The sequence below is a fragment of the Gorilla gorilla genome, chromosome 18, assembly GCF_029281585.2.
Source record: "Gorilla gorilla gorilla isolate KB3781 chromosome 18, NHGRI_mGorGor1-v2.1_pri, whole genome shotgun sequence".
Lineage (NCBI taxonomy): Eukaryota > Metazoa > Chordata > Mammalia > Primates > Hominidae > Gorilla > Gorilla gorilla.
In genome coordinates, this window is record NC_073242.2 from 82,955,176 (window position 1) to 82,973,545 (window position 18,370).

The 18,370-nt window shown below is 38.9% G+C and overlaps 1 protein-coding gene across 6 annotated transcripts in view; it reads left to right on the top strand.

Annotated features, from left to right (window-relative positions):
- Positions 1–18,370, top strand: part of FTO (FTO alpha-ketoglutarate dependent dioxygenase) — a 405,797-nt gene that overhangs the window by 181,141 nt on the left and 206,286 nt on the right. For all 6 annotated transcript variants that reach the window (XM_019012612.4, XM_019012613.4, XM_055366795.2 and 3 more), the window contains exon 7: positions 3,513–3,632. In XM_019012612.4, the coding sequence (XP_018868157.1) occupies positions 3,513–3,632 (120 nt within the window). The remainder of the gene's footprint in view (positions 1–3,512; positions 3,633–18,370) is intronic.

The window sequence follows — 18,370 nt, forward strand, 5'->3', positions numbered from 1 at the left end:
TTGGCAGTGAGGAAACTGGTAAACGTGGCATTTGATTAAAATCCTGTAATAGTTTTTACCCACAACATTGAAATGAAAAAGTCAGGTCATGGAGTTGAATAGAAGGCATGCCAGTGGACTTGATGTCCACAGAGATTGTATCTCATGGGCAGTACTTCAACTCATGAATAAAATTCTGTGGGAGAAGGTCTTCAGTGCTGTTGAACGTTTCTGACTGGCATTAGTGGGAAAGGGTGGGCATGAATTGACAAGGACATTAAAACTTTTCCTGGTCAGAAAATTTGTAAGATTGTGAGATGCTTGAGGACAGGAAGTCCAAAGCCTTGTGGTCTTGTTTAGTATGTATTCTTGACATCTAGCAAGTGCCTAACAGATAGTAGGCAGTAATTGTTTCTGTCTTACAGATGACGTAGCTATTCTGTAGTGGTACCCACTTTTGAACTGACTCCAGAACCCATATTCCTTTTTTCTTTTAGAGACATGGCCTCACTGTGTTGCCCAGACTAGAGTGTAGTGGCGCGATCATGGCTCACTGCAGCTTGGACCTCCTGGCTCAAGTGATCCTCCTGCCTCAGCCATCTAAGTATCTGGGAGCACAGGCGCGTGCCACCACAACCATCTAACTTTGTTTATGTGTTTATTTTGTAGAGATGAGGTCTCACTATGTTGCCCAGGCTAGTTTCAAACTCCTGGGCTCAAGTGATTCTCCTGCCATGGCCTCTTAAAGTGCTGGGATTATAGGTCAGAGCCCTTATTTTTAACCATGATACTATCTGCCTCAAAAGATGGTTGGGCATCCAAGGGAAGATGAAGGCATTATTTATTAAAATAGCCAGGGCTCTCTCTTTGCTCTCTTGTCCAATAGCAGAGCCCCTAGATATAGCCTTCTCCTTGCTTCCAAGTTTTAATTTACTGAAATCCAGTTTCTAGTGTACCCTGATAGACTGGATGAACTAATTACATATGATAATCTATTTCCAGAGTCACCATGGTTGGCAAGCCTTATCCATTCTGTCCTCTTCAACAGGCATAACCAGCCCAAAGCCTGGAAAATCTTTTAAACCTTTTCAACTCTTTCTAACATAGGGCTTGATGTTTTGCTAACAGGCTCTTTCCATAGTGTGAACAAATTTTATGTGAAATCCATCAAAAAGAACTCATTTTTTTCTTGAAGTAAGTACGTTGTTAAACCAGTATCTTCACAGAAGTTGAACCACACTTGTATTAATTCTTCTTTCAAAGTACTCAAGGTTACATTTGTTAACCACTGTCTTTTAATAGCACAGATAAGTTTTAGCAACTGTTGTTTTAATACTATCTACATTCCTTTTTTGTTTTGTTTTGTTTAAACAACTTTAACTGAAATCAGTCCTACATAGCAAACAAACATTTAGTTAATGTAAACTAAAACCTTTTCATACGACTTGGTATTCTCAGGTTACTTATTTGAGCCATTTTCACCATTGTTAAATCTTCACAAGTTGCTTTTGTTTGCCTCATGAAAGTTCAATATGGATAAACACACAAAAAAATTCTTTGCGGTAACAGGTGAAGATTATAATAGCTCCATGTCTATATATGGAACATGATCACCTTAGCAAAGCCAGACAACCCAGCCTGAAGCTGTGGTGGCTCCACATTTCTTTAGCGGGCAGTGGTAAAAAGAGTATTTAAGATCGGTAGCATTGTACCTTGATTTTCAAGTTGATGAATGATAGAAGACTTAGAAAATGGATAGAAAACAATTTTATATATTTCCATAGGTTAACTCAGCCTCTCATCTAAATATGTTGGGATTATTTTAGTTGCAAGGGGCAAAACATTCGACCTGAACTAGCTTAAGTAAAAACAGCCTCAGGAATAGTTCGATCAAGGGTCAGTTGATGTCATCAGCATGTGGTTTTTGTCTTTTCGTCTTGCAGCTACCCCTACTATGTTGGCTCCATTCTTCCCATTGCTGGCAAAATAGCTGCAGAGTCTTCTTCCTGTAGTTTCTGATAGTCTTGAGACTCATTCTGATGGGACATATTCCTATTCCTCTCAATCCTAGTTCTGTGACTAGAGAATCTAGTGGGCTGATTGGCTTAGACCTGGGTTGCATATTCCACCCCTGGCATTGGAGCTGGAGCCTCCTCAGACCACATCGGCTGTTTGGGGAAGGGATGGGTGGGATTTGTCTGGAATAGGAGGACTGCCAAGGTGGCAAACAGTTGAAGTTTACCATAGTAGATTCATTGGAAGGAAAGTCAAGTTACTTGAGTATTTCTGATCTGAAAATCTGAAATTTGAGGTGCTCCAATATTCAAAGCTTTTTGAGCATAAACATGATGCTCAAAGGAAATGTTTATTGGAGCATTTCAGATTTTGGATTTGAAATGCTCGGCCAGTAAGTATATAACACAAATATTCTAAAATCAGAAATACTTTTGGTCTCAAGCATTTCAGATAAGAGATATTCAACTTGTACTAATATGATTGCTACTCTTGTTTTTAACCTATTGTCACCTGCCCTAAGTTGACAAGTGACCATTTGAATGGCTTTGTCAGTTTAATGTATGCCTCCATAATTAGTTTTATATATATAGGTTAAGATTATCACCAGCTCCTCCTGGCCCATGGGTAAGTTATTTTAATTTATTGTAATTTAAGAAACTTATAATTAATATTTCCTAATATATATCTGTGTTTTGCTTTTAATACCAGCCTTAAATAAAGACATTTAATAAAAACGTATTCAGTTTATGCCTTTCCCATCAAACATAGTACAGCCTGCTTTATAATTAGGATCTCAGTATTTGTTGTTGATTGACTTATAGTTTCCTCACATCTGACTAATAAATGTGATTGAAAACCCCTCTCTGGCGTGAGCTGGGTTGTGTAAGAGAATTTCAGCTTTTTAATTATTTTATTTTATTTTATTTTATTTTATTTTGACACAGAGACTCTTGCTCTGTTGCCCAGGCTGGAATGCAGTGGCACAATTATAGCTCACTGCAGCCTCAAACTCCTAGGCTCAGGGAATCCTCTTGCCTCAGCCTCCCAAGCAGCCAGGACGACCAGCACACACCACTGCCAATTTATTTTTAAAAATAAAAATAAATTGGCCAATTTATTAGTAGCTTGGCCAATTTATTTTTAATTGTTTTATTAGTAGCTTGGCCAATTTATTTTTAATTGTTTTGTAGAGACAGCATCTTGCAATGTTGCCCAGGCTGGGCTTAAACTCCTGGCCTCAAGAGATCCTCACGTCTCAGCCTGCCAAACTATTAGGATTATAGGCATGAACCAACACGTCTGGCCAGACCTCAGTTTTAAGACTACTCTTTTCTTAGCTTTGCAGATATGCTCTGGAGATGCCAGCTTACACTGGGAACTGGTTAGGCTGACCTTTCTCACCTTTTCTCATCCTATGGCCATCAAGTTACTGGAGGAGAATTAAGAGACGAAGTCATTGTCCTCGCTTGTCTATCACAAGGGTATTAAAACTACCATCTTCTCTTTATGGTCCACAGGTCGAGTTTGAGTGGCTGAGGCAGTTTTGGTTTCAAGGCAATCGATACAGAAAGTGCACTGACTGGTGGTGTCAACCCATGGCTCAACTGGAAGCACTGTGGAAGAAGATGGAGGGTGTGGTAAGTCCATCAGACCTGGGACCGTGTTTTCTGGGCTGCTGTGTTATACAAATCCTCCAGTGCCTCATTTGCTTAGGCAAATGTAGATTTAATAATTCCTAATTATCAAGTTAGATTCTTCTTGGTAAGGTGATGGGTATAGCCAGGATTTTGTCAGTACAACCTCAGTTTAGTTCAATAAGCATTTATTGAGTATTTTCTCCTCATAGGGCATTTGCTGGACATATACTATGAAGTGGTGATAAGAGGATAACAATTCAAAAATAATATTTAACATTCATTTGCATTTTTATATGCATCAGGTGCTACTCTGTTTTCTCAGTATTAACTTTAAAAATTTTTACAGCAATGCTAAGAGGTATGGAAACTTTTCCAGGCCTTAATTTGTGGATGTGAAAACTGAGGGGCAGGGAAATGAAGGGCCTCCCCCAGGGTCACTAAGTGGCACAGCAAGGTGGAAACCCAGGCAGGCTGGCTCCACAGCTTATGCTCTCAACCACTGTGACCCAACAGTTGAACAAGGAGAGGGGCACGAATATCACCAGGTATGACATTAGCTAAATTGAAATCTGGTAATAGATGTGAAACGTTAAAAGAAAATCATAGTTCCAGAGGAGGGAGTATTACATTCAGACCACTTGAGCCGGCTGGGATGGTGGTGAAATGGCAGATGTGGTTTTTGGGGCCCTTGGATGCCGAGGAGTATGATGGGATGGGGGATCTGGGGAAGAACATTAGAATCCAGAAACTAAAAACAGGGCCAGAAGTCAGGTGTGACCAGAGCAAGTAGTGCAGATGATGTGGGAGGAAATGTAGCTGGAAGGCAGGTTGAAGCCACATGGAGGTCTTGCATTAAGTCTTAATTTAAATAATAGTAATAATAATAATAGCAAACACTTACATAATACTTATTAAGTACCAGACATTATTCTAGGTGTTTTCTATAAAACTTCTTTAACTTTTATGACAACCCACAACATAGGTGTAATATATTCCCCATTTTTCTAACGAGGAGACCAAAACACAAAGGGTTTGTGTAACTTCCTCAAGGTCACCCAGCTAATAGGTGAGGGAGCTGGAATTTGAACTCTAGAAGGCTGCCTCTGGGGTCCTTGCCCTTCACCACCTCACTGTTCTGCCTTCAAACAGTTGGATTTGGCATGTAGTAGAAAAGTGGTAAAAGCCTGCAAACTCTGGAGATAGTACCTCTGCACAGAGTTTGAAATGTACTGGAAACAATGAACTAATCTGCAAAAATGGATAGCTATTGCTAATCCCTATTTTATTTTTTTAAAGCCATTTTATTGGGGTATGATTGCCCTACAAAAAGCTGTATGTATTTAATGTGTACAACCTGAGTTTAGAGATACATATACGTTCATGAAACCATCACAGCAGTCTATGCCATAAACCTATCCATCACCTCCAAAAGTTTTCTTCTGTCTTATTTATTATAATTATTATTATTGTGATAAGAACACTTAACATAGCATCTACCCTAATTCCTACTTTATAATAATGAAAATGTCAAGTCACAACTTTGAAGGCCCCAGTTTAAAATTCTGGATCAGAATCCAAAAGTCCTTGCTTTCCAGACGTCTCAAATCTTTAAATCATACCTTTTCGTGGATATATGTCTGGGGAAGGAATGTTATAATCCTTTTAATGTATTAATAGTATCACAAAAATTGATTTCTCCAAAGACCTGAATCGATGCAAAACTGAGCATTGTGAAACTGAATTGGAGTTAATGAAAAGTCTGTGCCTAAATCTCCTTAGTCAGTTCTGTTCCTAAACTAAGCCTGTTATGAGTACTCTCCATTTTTATGGGCTGCTTATATAAAGGCAGCTTCAGTTTCAGGGCAACATTTTTTCCCCCTACTGTGTAATTCTGATTTTGTCCATTTACATATGAGTTAGAACCTCTTAACTTGATGAACCTTGGCTCTAAGACATCAGCTTGACTTTGAAGTTGTAATTTGACAACTCTGTGAATTAGAGTTGAAGAGCAAATAAGAAAGGAGCTCTTATTGATTTTTTTTTTTTTTTTTTTTGAGACGGAGTCTTGCTCTGTCGCCCAGGCTGGAGTGCAATGGCGCGATCTCAGCTCACTGCAACCTCCGCCTCCCGAGTTCAAGTGATTCTCCGGCCTCAGCGTCCCTAGTAGCTGGGATAACAGGGGCCCTCCACCATGCCTGGCTAATTTTTGTATTTTTTAGTAGAGACGGGGTTTCACCATGTTGGCCAGGCTGGTCTCCAACTCCTGACCTCAGGTGATCCACCTGCCTCAGCCTCCCAGAGTGTTGGGATTACAGGCATGAACCACCATGCCCAGCCATTGATTTTGTTTTTTAAAAACCAAATTTAAAAAAAAAATTGTTTTTGTTCAAGAGCTTTTTTTTTATTTTATTTTTTTTAAGTAAAATCTGGCCCAGCATGGTGGCTAATGCCTGTCTTCTCAGCACTTTGGGAGGCCAAGTTGGGAGGATTGCTTGAACCCAGGAGTTTGAGACTAGCCTGGGCAACAAAGTGAGACTTTGTCTCTACTAAATTAAAAAAAATTATCCATGTGTGGTGGTGCATGTCTATGGTCTGAGCTACTTGGGAAGCTGAGGTGGGAGGATCATTGGAGCCCAGGAGTTCAAGGCTACAGTGAGCTGTGATCACGTTACTGCACTCTAGCCTGGGTGACAGAGTGAGACCTTGTGTCACGTACACACACACACAAATAAAAAATAAAATATTTGGTCTTGTGAGCTTACAAGTGATATTCATTATGAATTCATTTAAGGAATTTAGTTATATCTATGTAAATTTGTGTATAAATAATTTGAAGGTGGTGGCACATGCGTTAAGAGGAAATATCTTTGTTTTGTCGCTCTTGTATAAAAAATACTAAAAGGAAAAGCAATTCTGTGAACTCTCTGGCGCTGGTTTCCCAGCAGTTGGCGTGTCATTTCTAAGTGTTCTGAGGGAGATCAGTGGCCTCAGTGTCTCTCCTCAGCATGCCTTGGGATGATCTTTATCAGCAGAGTGAAGATTTAGGTCCAGATAAAAGGGATGTTTCTTCCAAATTAAATGTAAGCATTGCTTCAAGCCTTTTACAGTGACTTTTTACAAATTCATAGTGGTTTCTTTTTTCTATTGGAAAAGACAGAACAGAATAATTGTTGGATGAGTCTACGGTTCTGTGGTTCTGTTCGTTTAGTACAATCTGGTATTTGTATACTGGGGTGGAATTGGCAGTGGCTAGTTAGATTTCTGCTTGGTACAAGCCCACCTCATATTTTCTCAGTTGCAAGCAGTAGGGGGCAATGTTGAGCTACCAGATTGAAGCCCCAAGATGTTAGCCTTTCAGGAAAACGCATACAAAAATACCATTAACTGTCAAGAATTATCCCTGTTGCTTCAAGTTAGCTGTAATCTCCAAGATTCCATAACACAGGATATCAGTTGTGGGTTAACAAATTCAACAGCAATTTAACATAAAAAGTACAGTGTTTGGTGCACATTTGGATTCTATAGCATTAGACTAATCCAAATGGAATTTCTGAGTGTCCTCACTTTGCTTCCAGGGACTATCTTACTCAAAATTATTATCATTTTAGACAAATGATTCTTTTTTATCTTTATACTTTTTTTCGAATTGTAAAATCGTGTGTGTTGTGGAAGGATTTCTTTAAATCAATGCATTTTGTCTGTTCTGCAAAATGACATCGATCTCTTTTGCTGAGAAAATAAAAAACCTCAGGGAGTATGTGCATTACTTTTCCCCTTTTGCTTATGGGTAAAGCAACCTTTATCAGTCCTTGTACCAGGGAAGAGACTTGCGCTGTGATTTCTGTCTTTGTGCTCTTTTTTCACTTTGTGGCTGGAAGGTGTAGTCTCAGGAAGGATATAGAAGAATGGAAAATGAGCTTTGAAATCGCTTTTCTTCCATTAATGGTAATTGCTTCACATGTCATAACCAGTCACATATTTCAAAAAGTTTAGTCAGCTGTCTCTAAAACTCCCCCATCCTCCACTTCCCATTTCCTGTCCCAGAAAACACCATTTTTATCACACTGTTTATTCTTGCCATTTTTTCTCCCAGCGGATAGTTTTACTCCATCCATGCTCTTGTGATGTAAATGTTAAACCTTATATTTGAATGACATTCTGATAAAATATCACATTTTCCCTGAATATTACCTCATGAATTTATGAGCCATTAAGCCCAAAGCAACATAACCCTTTCTTATAACCCAGGAATTTAGTCTGGCCTTTCCCCTCCGCTTTGCTCCCTATTGAGGATGGCATTATGACACTATAATACTATTCAAATATTTGTTTTTTATTTTAATTTCTTTAAAACCCGATGCACTTCCTACCCCCACCGCCCCTGCCATCCAAGATGATTGTATTATGAGAAGACTCTTCAGGGTAAGAGAGAGTTACCATTTGAAAGAAACTGTACAACTGCTTTGCTTTCTGGGTAAAGAGAAATATGAAAAGCTGAAGTCTCCTGTGAGGTGGGCAAGTCTTGCTGTAGCCAGAGATTCAATGGATAGGCCATTCGTCTCTCAGGGTCTGGTATCGCTCTTTGCAAAACTGACATTTATTTTACCTATAAAAATGTTTTAACACTATCAAATTCACAGTGATACAGAAAAGAATGCTAGGTGCGAAATCCTCTAAATTGATGACATTTATTCATTTCCTATTGACCTTAAAAAAAAAAAAGGTCAATTTGGTATAATCCAATGGAAATATTCGACAATCGTTTCCAGAGTAAACATTTTCGAAAGTAGTGATGATTTCAATACTGGAGAGAAATTCTTCTTGCTGTTTTCCTTGGTTTTTTCTTTTAGAATAAAAAGTAGATCCTGATGGTTTTGAATGTTTTGAATTGCATTTCCTGTTCTGACAATTCCTTGTGCTGTTATAGCAATGCATTTATATGGCAGTTGGCCTTAATAACCTTTATTGACTTTAGTGGGTAGGAGCCAAGACTGGATTATTTTAATGTATCCGTTTTGAAACAGTGTAAAACACAACATATAATTATGTTAGGTAAGCTATAGGCTACATTTAATTCTATCCATTTATGTTAAAATTTGGCACAGGAGAGCAGAGACATGTGGAAAATGAGTAGGTGTTTTATTTAATAATGTAACCAGTTTCTTCTTGTTAAAGTTTTAAGAGAGAAATGTACTTAAGAAGGTAAAGGTTGTCCCTGACAAGTTAGTTATAATAGTTTAATTTTAAGATGAGTCATGCCTTTTCCCCTGCTATTTTGGCCTATGTAAATCATCTGGGAAGGCCCTTGCCAGGAGCCTGCCCATGGCTGTGTGGTTGAGTCTTCCTCAGCATAGGTTACACTTCATGTAGTTTACACAGTCATAGGGAATGACTGAGCCGAGCAGTAGTTTGTTTATTTTTGGAGAGATTAATGAAGTTCTCATCACAGTGCTTTAGATTAAATTCTTTAAAACTGAATACAGGAACAAGGCTGCTTTTTCATTTACTGAAATTTTTACTGAATATACTGGTATTTGCTATTGTATTATAGTTCAATTAGCTAAGTTTATTTTAAACTTCCTTCTAGGATTGAAGATTTTTGGGGATGTGCAGAAGAAAGTGATGTAAATATAAATATCGAATTTTTTTGTTTGCATTAATGGGAAAGTCACCAATTTTTGTGTGTGTGTGTGTGTATAATTTTTGTATGTGTGTGTGTAATTTTTGTGTGCGTGTGTATAATTTTTTTTGTGTGTATAATTTTTGTGTGTGTGTGTATAATTTTTTTGTGTGTGTGTGTAATTTGTGTATGTGTGTGTATAATTTTGTGTGTGTGTGTATATAATTTTTTTCACCCTTCTTTTCAGTGTTAATGTGCACATTAAGTTACATCAGCCAACATAATCCAGTCTCCCATTTTTCAGGGTTAGCATTTCTGATTTAAGAGCAGAGTATATTATAGTAATTTAGGATCAGATGTGAGATGTCTAGTGGTTTTAAATTAAAATGTAAATTCTCTTTTTTGACTGGGGCAGTGCTGAGTGACTCAAGATAAGCACAGATTAGAGGTGGATAAAGAGTCATAAGCATCCAAAAATTCAGTTTCTGAAGCTGGTGTGCAGACACTGAGTTTTAGGACCTTTACGTTTAGCTTTGAAAATTTGGAAAAACGAAAAAGTCACTTGCAGCTGGAGCAGCTTAAAATCTTTGGTTTAAATCTTTGGTTTTTGGTTATCTTAAAGGTGTTCAGGGAAGCTCGGTTCTTTCCATTCTCCTTCCTACCCACCCACTCCAATTCCCCACAGCTATATTGTTCTATTAAAAGTAAAACATCTGGGGAGAAATTTTACATGTAATTTAGCAATGAATTTCTTATAAGTTTTTATTCCTTTTTTGATTATCTTATGAATTTCAGAGTTTTCCATTTTTTTCCCTGAGTGTCTGTACCTCTAGTAAGGAATTTTACAAGAAAGTGTTGTGTATCCTGTCTTTTTGGGAAAAAAGAATATACAATTCCAAGAGAATTCAGGCTTAAGCCTCAAAAACACAGTGTGCTTCGAAAGCACAAAGGACTGTGTTTATGATTCTCTTTGAAGTGTTTTTGCAACTGGATAAGGAAAATTTTAGAAACCGTCTGATAGTGTTCAGGGTAAATACTTAAACCCCTTTAGAGAATTTCACACACAGATACTGTGCAGCAGAAAAAAGGGATACTTATGTTTCTTAAAGCTGCTACAGCCTACAGCTTTGTACTTAAAGACAGAGGTGTTGAATAGAATTCTACTGAGGATACATCCAGTGACAATATCTCCAGGAACATCAGAGCAAACCAGTGGGTAGGACTTTCTGTTTTTAACCCTTACATGAGCTGTGTGAGAGTTGAGCTTTATTGGTACCAAGTCCTAGGATGTGCCTGGTACATCTCAGGAATGTTAAGAGGATGGTTCCTAGTGCCTCTGCTCTGCACACAATAGGAACAACACTAAAAATGCTGAAGATGCTGAGACAAAGTGACAGGAGCTAGGAAATTCCAAGTGACAGCCTTGCCATCTCTCTTAACTCTTAGTGTGTGGAGAGAAAAACTGGAGTAAACAGCCAGGGTTTGTGTTTTAACCTCGTTTCTGTAGGATTTGGCTAAATTTTGACAACCTTCATTAAATATACACACGCACATGTGCACACACACACATACACACATTTCACACATTCTATATGTAAAGAAAAAAAAGATGAATTCTGCTGCTTTAAATAGTTTTAACCACCCTGAAATTCAAATTGATGTAAAGGTGTGAAGATCCTGCTATTTTCCCTGGGGTGCTATTTTAGCCTTGGCTGCTAGAATTCATTTTGGATTGCTTTGACTAGCAGACTATCATAGCATTTCAGATATGAATTAAGAAACCCTGGTGCAAGATTGGAATGTCAGAAATTTCTCTTTTTCCTGGAAAAGATATAACATAAAACAAATTATGTACCTTATTTCATCTAGGGTTTTTTTTTTTTTGTGGGGAGCATGGTAGAGGGATTAAATTCAGCTCTAGTCTGTTATTTACTTTATTATAATTACCTCTGAAATATCCTAGAAGAATCTCAGTCTAGAAGAATGAAGTAGTGTACAAAATAATAATAATAATCACCAGACCTACAGATTTGAAAGGAAAACAAGATTTCCAAAGGATGTTGTGCCATTTATTTGGAATATTATAAAGATGTTAGAATCTTTTTCCCCCAAGTTGGTTAATGAATAATCACTAAAACTGTTGCCTTTTGAAGAATATTGTTACCATGATCCAATGAGAAAGTTTGTAAAATATAAAACATACATAAATGCAAGGTATCACCAGTATTGATTTTAAAAGGAAGCGTGGACAGTCTTCAGCTGAGGAATCCTTACTTCTAGGCTGGTTGACCGAGTCTTCCTTATTGACAGCATCCCTTTCCTTTCCTAATTTTCCTTCCTCTGGAGCTGGGGTTCAGTCCAGGAGCTAAAGGGACTCACAACAATTTGGAAGTCAGCGCTCCTCTTGCAATGCGTCTATCCACTGTGGGTTAAATACTTTGGGAGGCTGGGCTGGGAATCTTTCCATATTGTACAAAAATGTCTCTATGGAGAAATGTACTCCCAGTGCCAAAAAATGACTTACCAGAGAGCCCCGGGAACACATTAAGTTGGCCCTTCCGTGCCTTATGGGTAACATAACCACCATCCTGCTCCCTCCTCATTGACATCTGCAAAATAATGACCCTTTTTTAACCAAAGGGAACTGTGATCTATTTTTTTTCTGTATTCCTGAAAGGATCTCTGTGATTATTTGTAGATGATATTTTTAATAGCATGTTTTCCCTAACAAGTTGAATGTGATTGACATTTTTTTTTTGCATTTTCTTTGCATGATCTCAGTCTATCTGGAACCACCTGTGACAGTCTCAATTGTAAATTTTTCCTTCATATGTATAAAAATCTCAGGCAGATCATCTCCTACTTGTTTCTTTTAATACCGCTCAATAAATCTCCTACTTGTTTTTGATTGACAAAATTAGCTTTCAGCTAAAAATCTGGAGTCTTCGGGCACTATTCATAATTAAATTTTAATGTTTTAGACATATCTGCATAGCCATATCTGCATTGGTTATAAAGACTTAGAGCTGGTGGTAGCTTGAGCATATATAGCCCTCTTATTAAATATTATTAATTGAAATGACAAATTATGAAATATCCAGAATTATGCATCAGATGTTCTTTAACAGATGTTGGGGGATTAAGAGGTTTCAAATTTTACTTGATGACATAAACTTTTCATGCAGTTAGCAGTGACATTTTTTAAAGGATGGGAGTGGTGGCATATACCAATGCTTGTAATGCATTAATATGTTCTTGATACTGAAGTCTCATGTCCTGGATACCTGAACATTGTTTGGGAAGGGTGGGCAGTATTCAGCCATCCAGTAATAAATATCTCAAAGGTAACATATCCAAAACCCAAGTTCTGATTTCTGTAGTCCCTAGTGTTTCACAGTTCAGTAATTTGAACTGTCCAGTTGCCCAGACTAAAACCTTGGAGTCTTCTTGATGTATCTCTTGATTTATCAGTGAATCCAGTTAGCTCTACTTTCAGAATGTACTCATGACCTGACTACCCTTCACTACCTCCTGTGCTACCACCTTGGTAAAAACTACCATTGTTTATAAAATAGCCTCTCAACCAGCTTTCCTGCTTCTGCTACCCTAGGTCCATCCCAGTCAGAATGTTCCTTTGAGATACAAGTCAGGTCGTCGTTTCACTCCCCTGTTTCAAACCTACTGTCATGTTTAGAAATCCACCTCCCTTGCAATGGCCTAATGCCCTGCAGGATCTGTCCATTCCTCGACCTCCATCAGTGCTCCCCCTCTTTCCCTCCCCTAATGTCTGTCTTACTATGTCTAGAACATGCCCAGCCCACTGTTGCCCAGGATTTTTGCATGTGCCACTGCCTTTGTCTGGAATGCCTGTCCTTCTGTAATTTACATGACTCTCTCCCTCATTTCATTCAGATCTCTGCTCATGTCACTTTCTTGGAGAGAGTTGCTCTGACCAAGCACTCTCTCATTGTAGCAGGGCCTTACTCTTTTCTACTGTACTCTTAACACTTTCCACCAACTGCAATTATCCTATATATCCATTTGTTGTCTGCCTCTACCTGAAATAATCTCCATGAGGGCTGCAGGGACTTGGTCTGTTTTAGTCACTCTTATTTCCCCAGCCTCTAGAACAGCATCTACTGCATAGGAGGTACTCGACACATGTTTGTTAAAAGAAAGAGTTCACGTGAGGTCTGTGTTCTAGTCCTGCCTTTTCCTCCCACCCATGTTGATCATTGTGGCCTTAAATCTTTTTTTGGGACGGTCTTACTCTGTTGCCTAGGCTAGAGTACAGTGGTGTGATCATAGCTCACTGTAGCCTCAAACTCCTGGGCTCAAGTGATTTGCCCACCTCAGCCTCCTGAGTAGCTGGAACTACAAGCCATCATGCCTGACTAATTTATTTTTATTTTTGCAGAGACAGGTTCTTGCTGTGTTGACCAGGCTGGTCTTGAACTCCTGGCCTTAAGTCATCCTCTCACCTTGGCCTCACAAAGTGCTGGGATTACAGGTGTGAATAACAGCACCTGGCCAATAAATTCTTTTTAACTTTATACATTTTCCTAAAATATTACCTCTTATTACCTGCTTCACAGGAATATTTTTGGGTTAGTTTTATTCTTAAACAAACATAACTCTTACAATAATACCCCAAAACGTCTTTAACTTCTTTTTAAAAACAAAATAATATTGAGGGCACAGAGGACAGTCTTGTTTTATGCCTCTGGCATTTATAGCTGAGAAGATTGAGCAATCACAGGCAAACAACTTATGCAAATATGGAAAATCTTTTTTTTTTTTTAATGAGAGGATTAAGTAGGTTATTAGTTTCCCAGAGTACAAGTGTTGCTAAAAGTTAGAATCATAGTGTTTTGTCTTATTTGTTATCATCCTTCATATTTTAGATTTCCCTCTTCTGGAAAAACTTAGTAAATTGTCACAAAATTAAATGACTTCTCCAACAAAGCTTGGACTTTCTTGTTACAAATTTTCAAAATTATATAGAGAAAGCAGCATGGACTGGACAGGTTTTGGGCACAGAACTAGGGAAGTCCCTGAGGAGTAAACTGACTTCCTCTAGACAAGCTGAAAACTGATTAAAATATTTATCATCCTTTGGGTATGCAATAGCTTTTGATGATGGAAGGCATATTAATATTCATCTTTGCTGCTTGTCTGCACTTCAGATAGATCCCAGGAAAGGATGTTCAAGTGACCAGTTTTCTTTCCTCACCAGGAGTCCTTGAGAAACCAGTACAGCTTGGAACCAAGAAATGCCTTGTGATGTGGATTGAGCTTTTCCTTTGGGGGACGGGAATAGGGGAATACAAACCAGGGGAGACCTTTGGACTGGAAAGCTTTAAAGGATGACTGCTTTCTCACAGGAAGTCTTTTGCTAGAACAAAGGAAAAAGTTTGGTTGTAATTCTATAAGCAGCAGAACTATTATTGCTTATCTGAATACATGAAGCTGACTTCATTCCTTAGGTAAAGTCGGAAGATTGAAGCCTTATAAAAGATTTTGAGGTGAATGCCACTGGGGGCTGAAGATTTTTCTTCCTCCCCACCAACCCACCCCACCACTTTGTTGTAGGAGAGAAATCAGTTGTGTTTGTAGCCGATGCTCAGGTCTTCTGACTGGTTCTAGAGTGCCCCATCTCCCTTTTGTCCTGAGGCAGAATTCGAATGCATATGGCATCCACATAGCCTGGCATAAGTAGCACAGGGTGGCCTTCTGGGATTCTCAGGATCTGTCTTTTAATTTTTTTTTCTTTAATGTGAGAAAGAGTCTGGCTTTATTGGTTGAGTTAATTAAGCAGTGTTGTTTTTTGTCTAGGTTGAAATAGCCTTGATTACATTTTTGGATGCAAATAAGACCTCTGAAAGAACTCGATCTTTATATGAGCAGTCTGAAAAATCTGAAAGTTAAATAGAATATTCTCAAAAAAAGGGCAATGTGTTAAGACTCTTGGTTTCCGTCTTTTAAATCTGAAAATTCAGAATCCTCTTCTCTTGCATTTCAGTTTTTATTATTCCACACTACTGAGATATTTTGATGAAAGGTAGCCTTAAACATTGGATAATAATTATATTTGAAATCTATTTTAATATAGTGACATCAGAAGTGCTCTTTCTTCATCCCAGTCATTTAATCATTCATCTGCTCCTTTTTTTTTTTTTGCAGATAAGTGTGAAGTTATACAAAGAGCTAGGACTTATGTCTCCCAGGTTGATAAGGCACAAGGCAGTAAGTAATTCAGAGGAAGAAAAAGGAGAAGAGCAGATTCTGACAGAGGCCTTTGGGAATACGAAGGATTTTGATAGATGGAGATGGGTGGAGAATATTCAAAGATGGCAGAAGCAGGGCCATCGCAGTGGGAAAACACAGACCTGCTCGCAAACTTGATTAGACTGGATGGAGTTTGGTTTGTGTGAGTCCAGCAGCTAGAGATAAGATTAGGAAGATTAGCAAGGACGTTTTTTTCTCTAATGCATTTCTTTGCAAGGTATGACACTTTCACCCCTTAATGACTGGCTTCCCATCAAAGTCATGGGAAGCAAAGTGCTAAACATGTGCAACTAAAAATAAAATGAAAACCGTTTGATTATCTTGCACTTGCAAAGGTTTTACTTTGAAAGCAAGTCAAATTCAATTATTTGCACTACTTTCAAGACCTGTCTGCTTTGTGAGTACAGCAAACAAGCAACACCATACGTTTTTAGAATGAGAATTACAAATGAGATTAGGTAATTTTTCTACCAAGATTCTTTGTTTTTCTCTGATAAATTAAATACCAGCTTAATAATTTTGGACTTTGGTCAGAAGCAGGTCTTCCCATGTATGAACCACTTATGACTCTCTTCCATGTTAGGAACCCTAAGTGTATTTCATTTGATCTTTTGCTATTAGAGTTGCAGTTTGGAAGAAATGACATCTTCACTGCCTCTTGTCCAGGTGACAGTCATGTGAACTCAATATTTGCATAAAAATTATTTTGAAATACAGCCAAAGTGTCATTCATGAGCTATTTGATTTGGTTCAAGAGAGTGGATGTGGTCTTCTCTCACTTCCACTGCTGAAATAGAGTGGTTTCTTTCCCACACATACCTCTCCACTCCTTGGCTAACAGTCCCACGTTAGTGATTGTGCACTCTCTGCTGTCTCTATTTGCCATTGCACTTCAGCTTGTCAGTCACACCAATTGAAAGACTGAGTAAATGTTCAGAATGTAAATGGCCGTTGTTCACTCTGGTCTTTCCCACCTTTGCACATAGATTTCTGCTAGACCCTCATGTTTTCCCTCTCTATGTGATGGCTGTTATTTTCCAATGACTGGTTTTATTACTTCTAAGCCACAAGATGTTAATTGTTGAGTGAGTAATAGCTCTCAGTTTGTTCTTCAAACGTGGGCTTCTGAAAGATTGCCTTTACTTTGATTCTGCTTAGGAATCTAAGGTCTTGGGGTAAATTTAGAGGCCACTATTCTCCTTAAATGATAGTGACATAGAGAAATGATACTATGGGACTACTGTTTCATTTTACCAAAGAAACTGATGAAAGTCACACCAGAGGGTCATTGCTCCCCTAGAGAACAAATGGGCTTCAGGCTTTTTAGAATGCCTTCTTCTTTGATATCTCATCATTGCTCATAATGCCAGAGAAACGGGTAACGTCGGCATAGTGATATTGGGCATTGCTTAATTTCTTTCAAGGCCTGAAACATTTATCCTCTCTTCTTTATATATTAGGTATTCACCCTAATGGTACTCAAACTGCTAGGCTCTCACAAGCTGAGGTCCAAGTGCCATGGCATTCAGGAATGTCAGTGTTGGAAGGGACCCGAGAGGTGATCATCTTCTCTTCCTTTTTGGAAAGGAAGGACTCAGAAGGATGTAGGCTTTTCTGGAGGGCATAGAGCCAGATAATATAGAACCCCAGATTTCCCAGTTCCCAGTTCAGTGCTTTCTACCACTCCCTAAATATCCATGGCTGTGCTTGGGATATTTCTCTGATGCATTCGCCAACTTTCAATGGTGTGCCAATAGCAAAATAAGATAAACTGAGTGTTTCTCTGGAACTTTTTCTCTACCCTGTGTTTGGACCTGGCATATCAAAATGAGGCTATCTGGTGTTGAGATGGACACTATTTTTGCTCACCCAGCATTCATTCCTCCTTCTCTGGCAGCATCCTCATGTTGCCTTGTGGTGCCATTTTCTTCATTGGCTAGAGGGTGTGGTGCATTGTCTTATTCTGGCTACTCCATGAGCATATGACCTGAGCCAGATCTTTCACATGAGCTTTCTCAGAGCTGTTTGCTTGTAAATATACATACGATATCATAGACACAGGATACAGAATTCAAAAGTTATCAACGTGGCCGGGCATGGTGGCTCATTCCTGTAATTCTAGCTCTTAGAGAGACTGAGGGGTGAGGATCACTTCAGACTAAGAGTTCAAGACCAGCAGCATAGCAAGACCTTGCCTCTACAAAAAATGCAAAAGACTTAGCCAGGTGTAGTGGCACATGCCCGTAGTTCCAGCTACTTGGGAGGCTGGGGCAGGAGGATCACTTGAGTCTAGGAGTTGGAGGTTACAGTGAGCTGTGGTAGCACCACTGTGCTCTATCCTGGGTGACAGAGTGAGACCCTGTCTCTTACAAAATAAAAATAAAAACAAAGTTATAAAAGCCTATGCTGTGAAAAGTATGTTTCTCTCCTCTCAATCCTCCAGCCACTCATTCCCTTCCCAAGAGGCTAGCACTATTCTTAGTTCTTTCCATACCTTTCTAGGGATATTCTAGTTTTTCTTTTTTTTTTTCCTTGAGACGGAGTCTTCCTCTGTTGCCCAGGCTGGAGTGCAATGGTGCAATCTAGGCTCATTGCAACCTTTGCCTCCTGGGTTCAAGCGATTCTCCTGCCTCAGCCTCCCGAGTCGCTGGGATTCCAGGTGCTTGCCACCACACCAAGCTAATTTTTGTATTTTTAGTAGAGACAGGGTTTTGCCATGTTGGCTAGACTAGTCTCAAACTCCTGACCTCAAGTGATCTGGCAGCCTCAGCCTCCCAAAGTGCTGGGATTACAGGCGTGAGCCACTGCGCCCAGCTAAGATATTCTATGT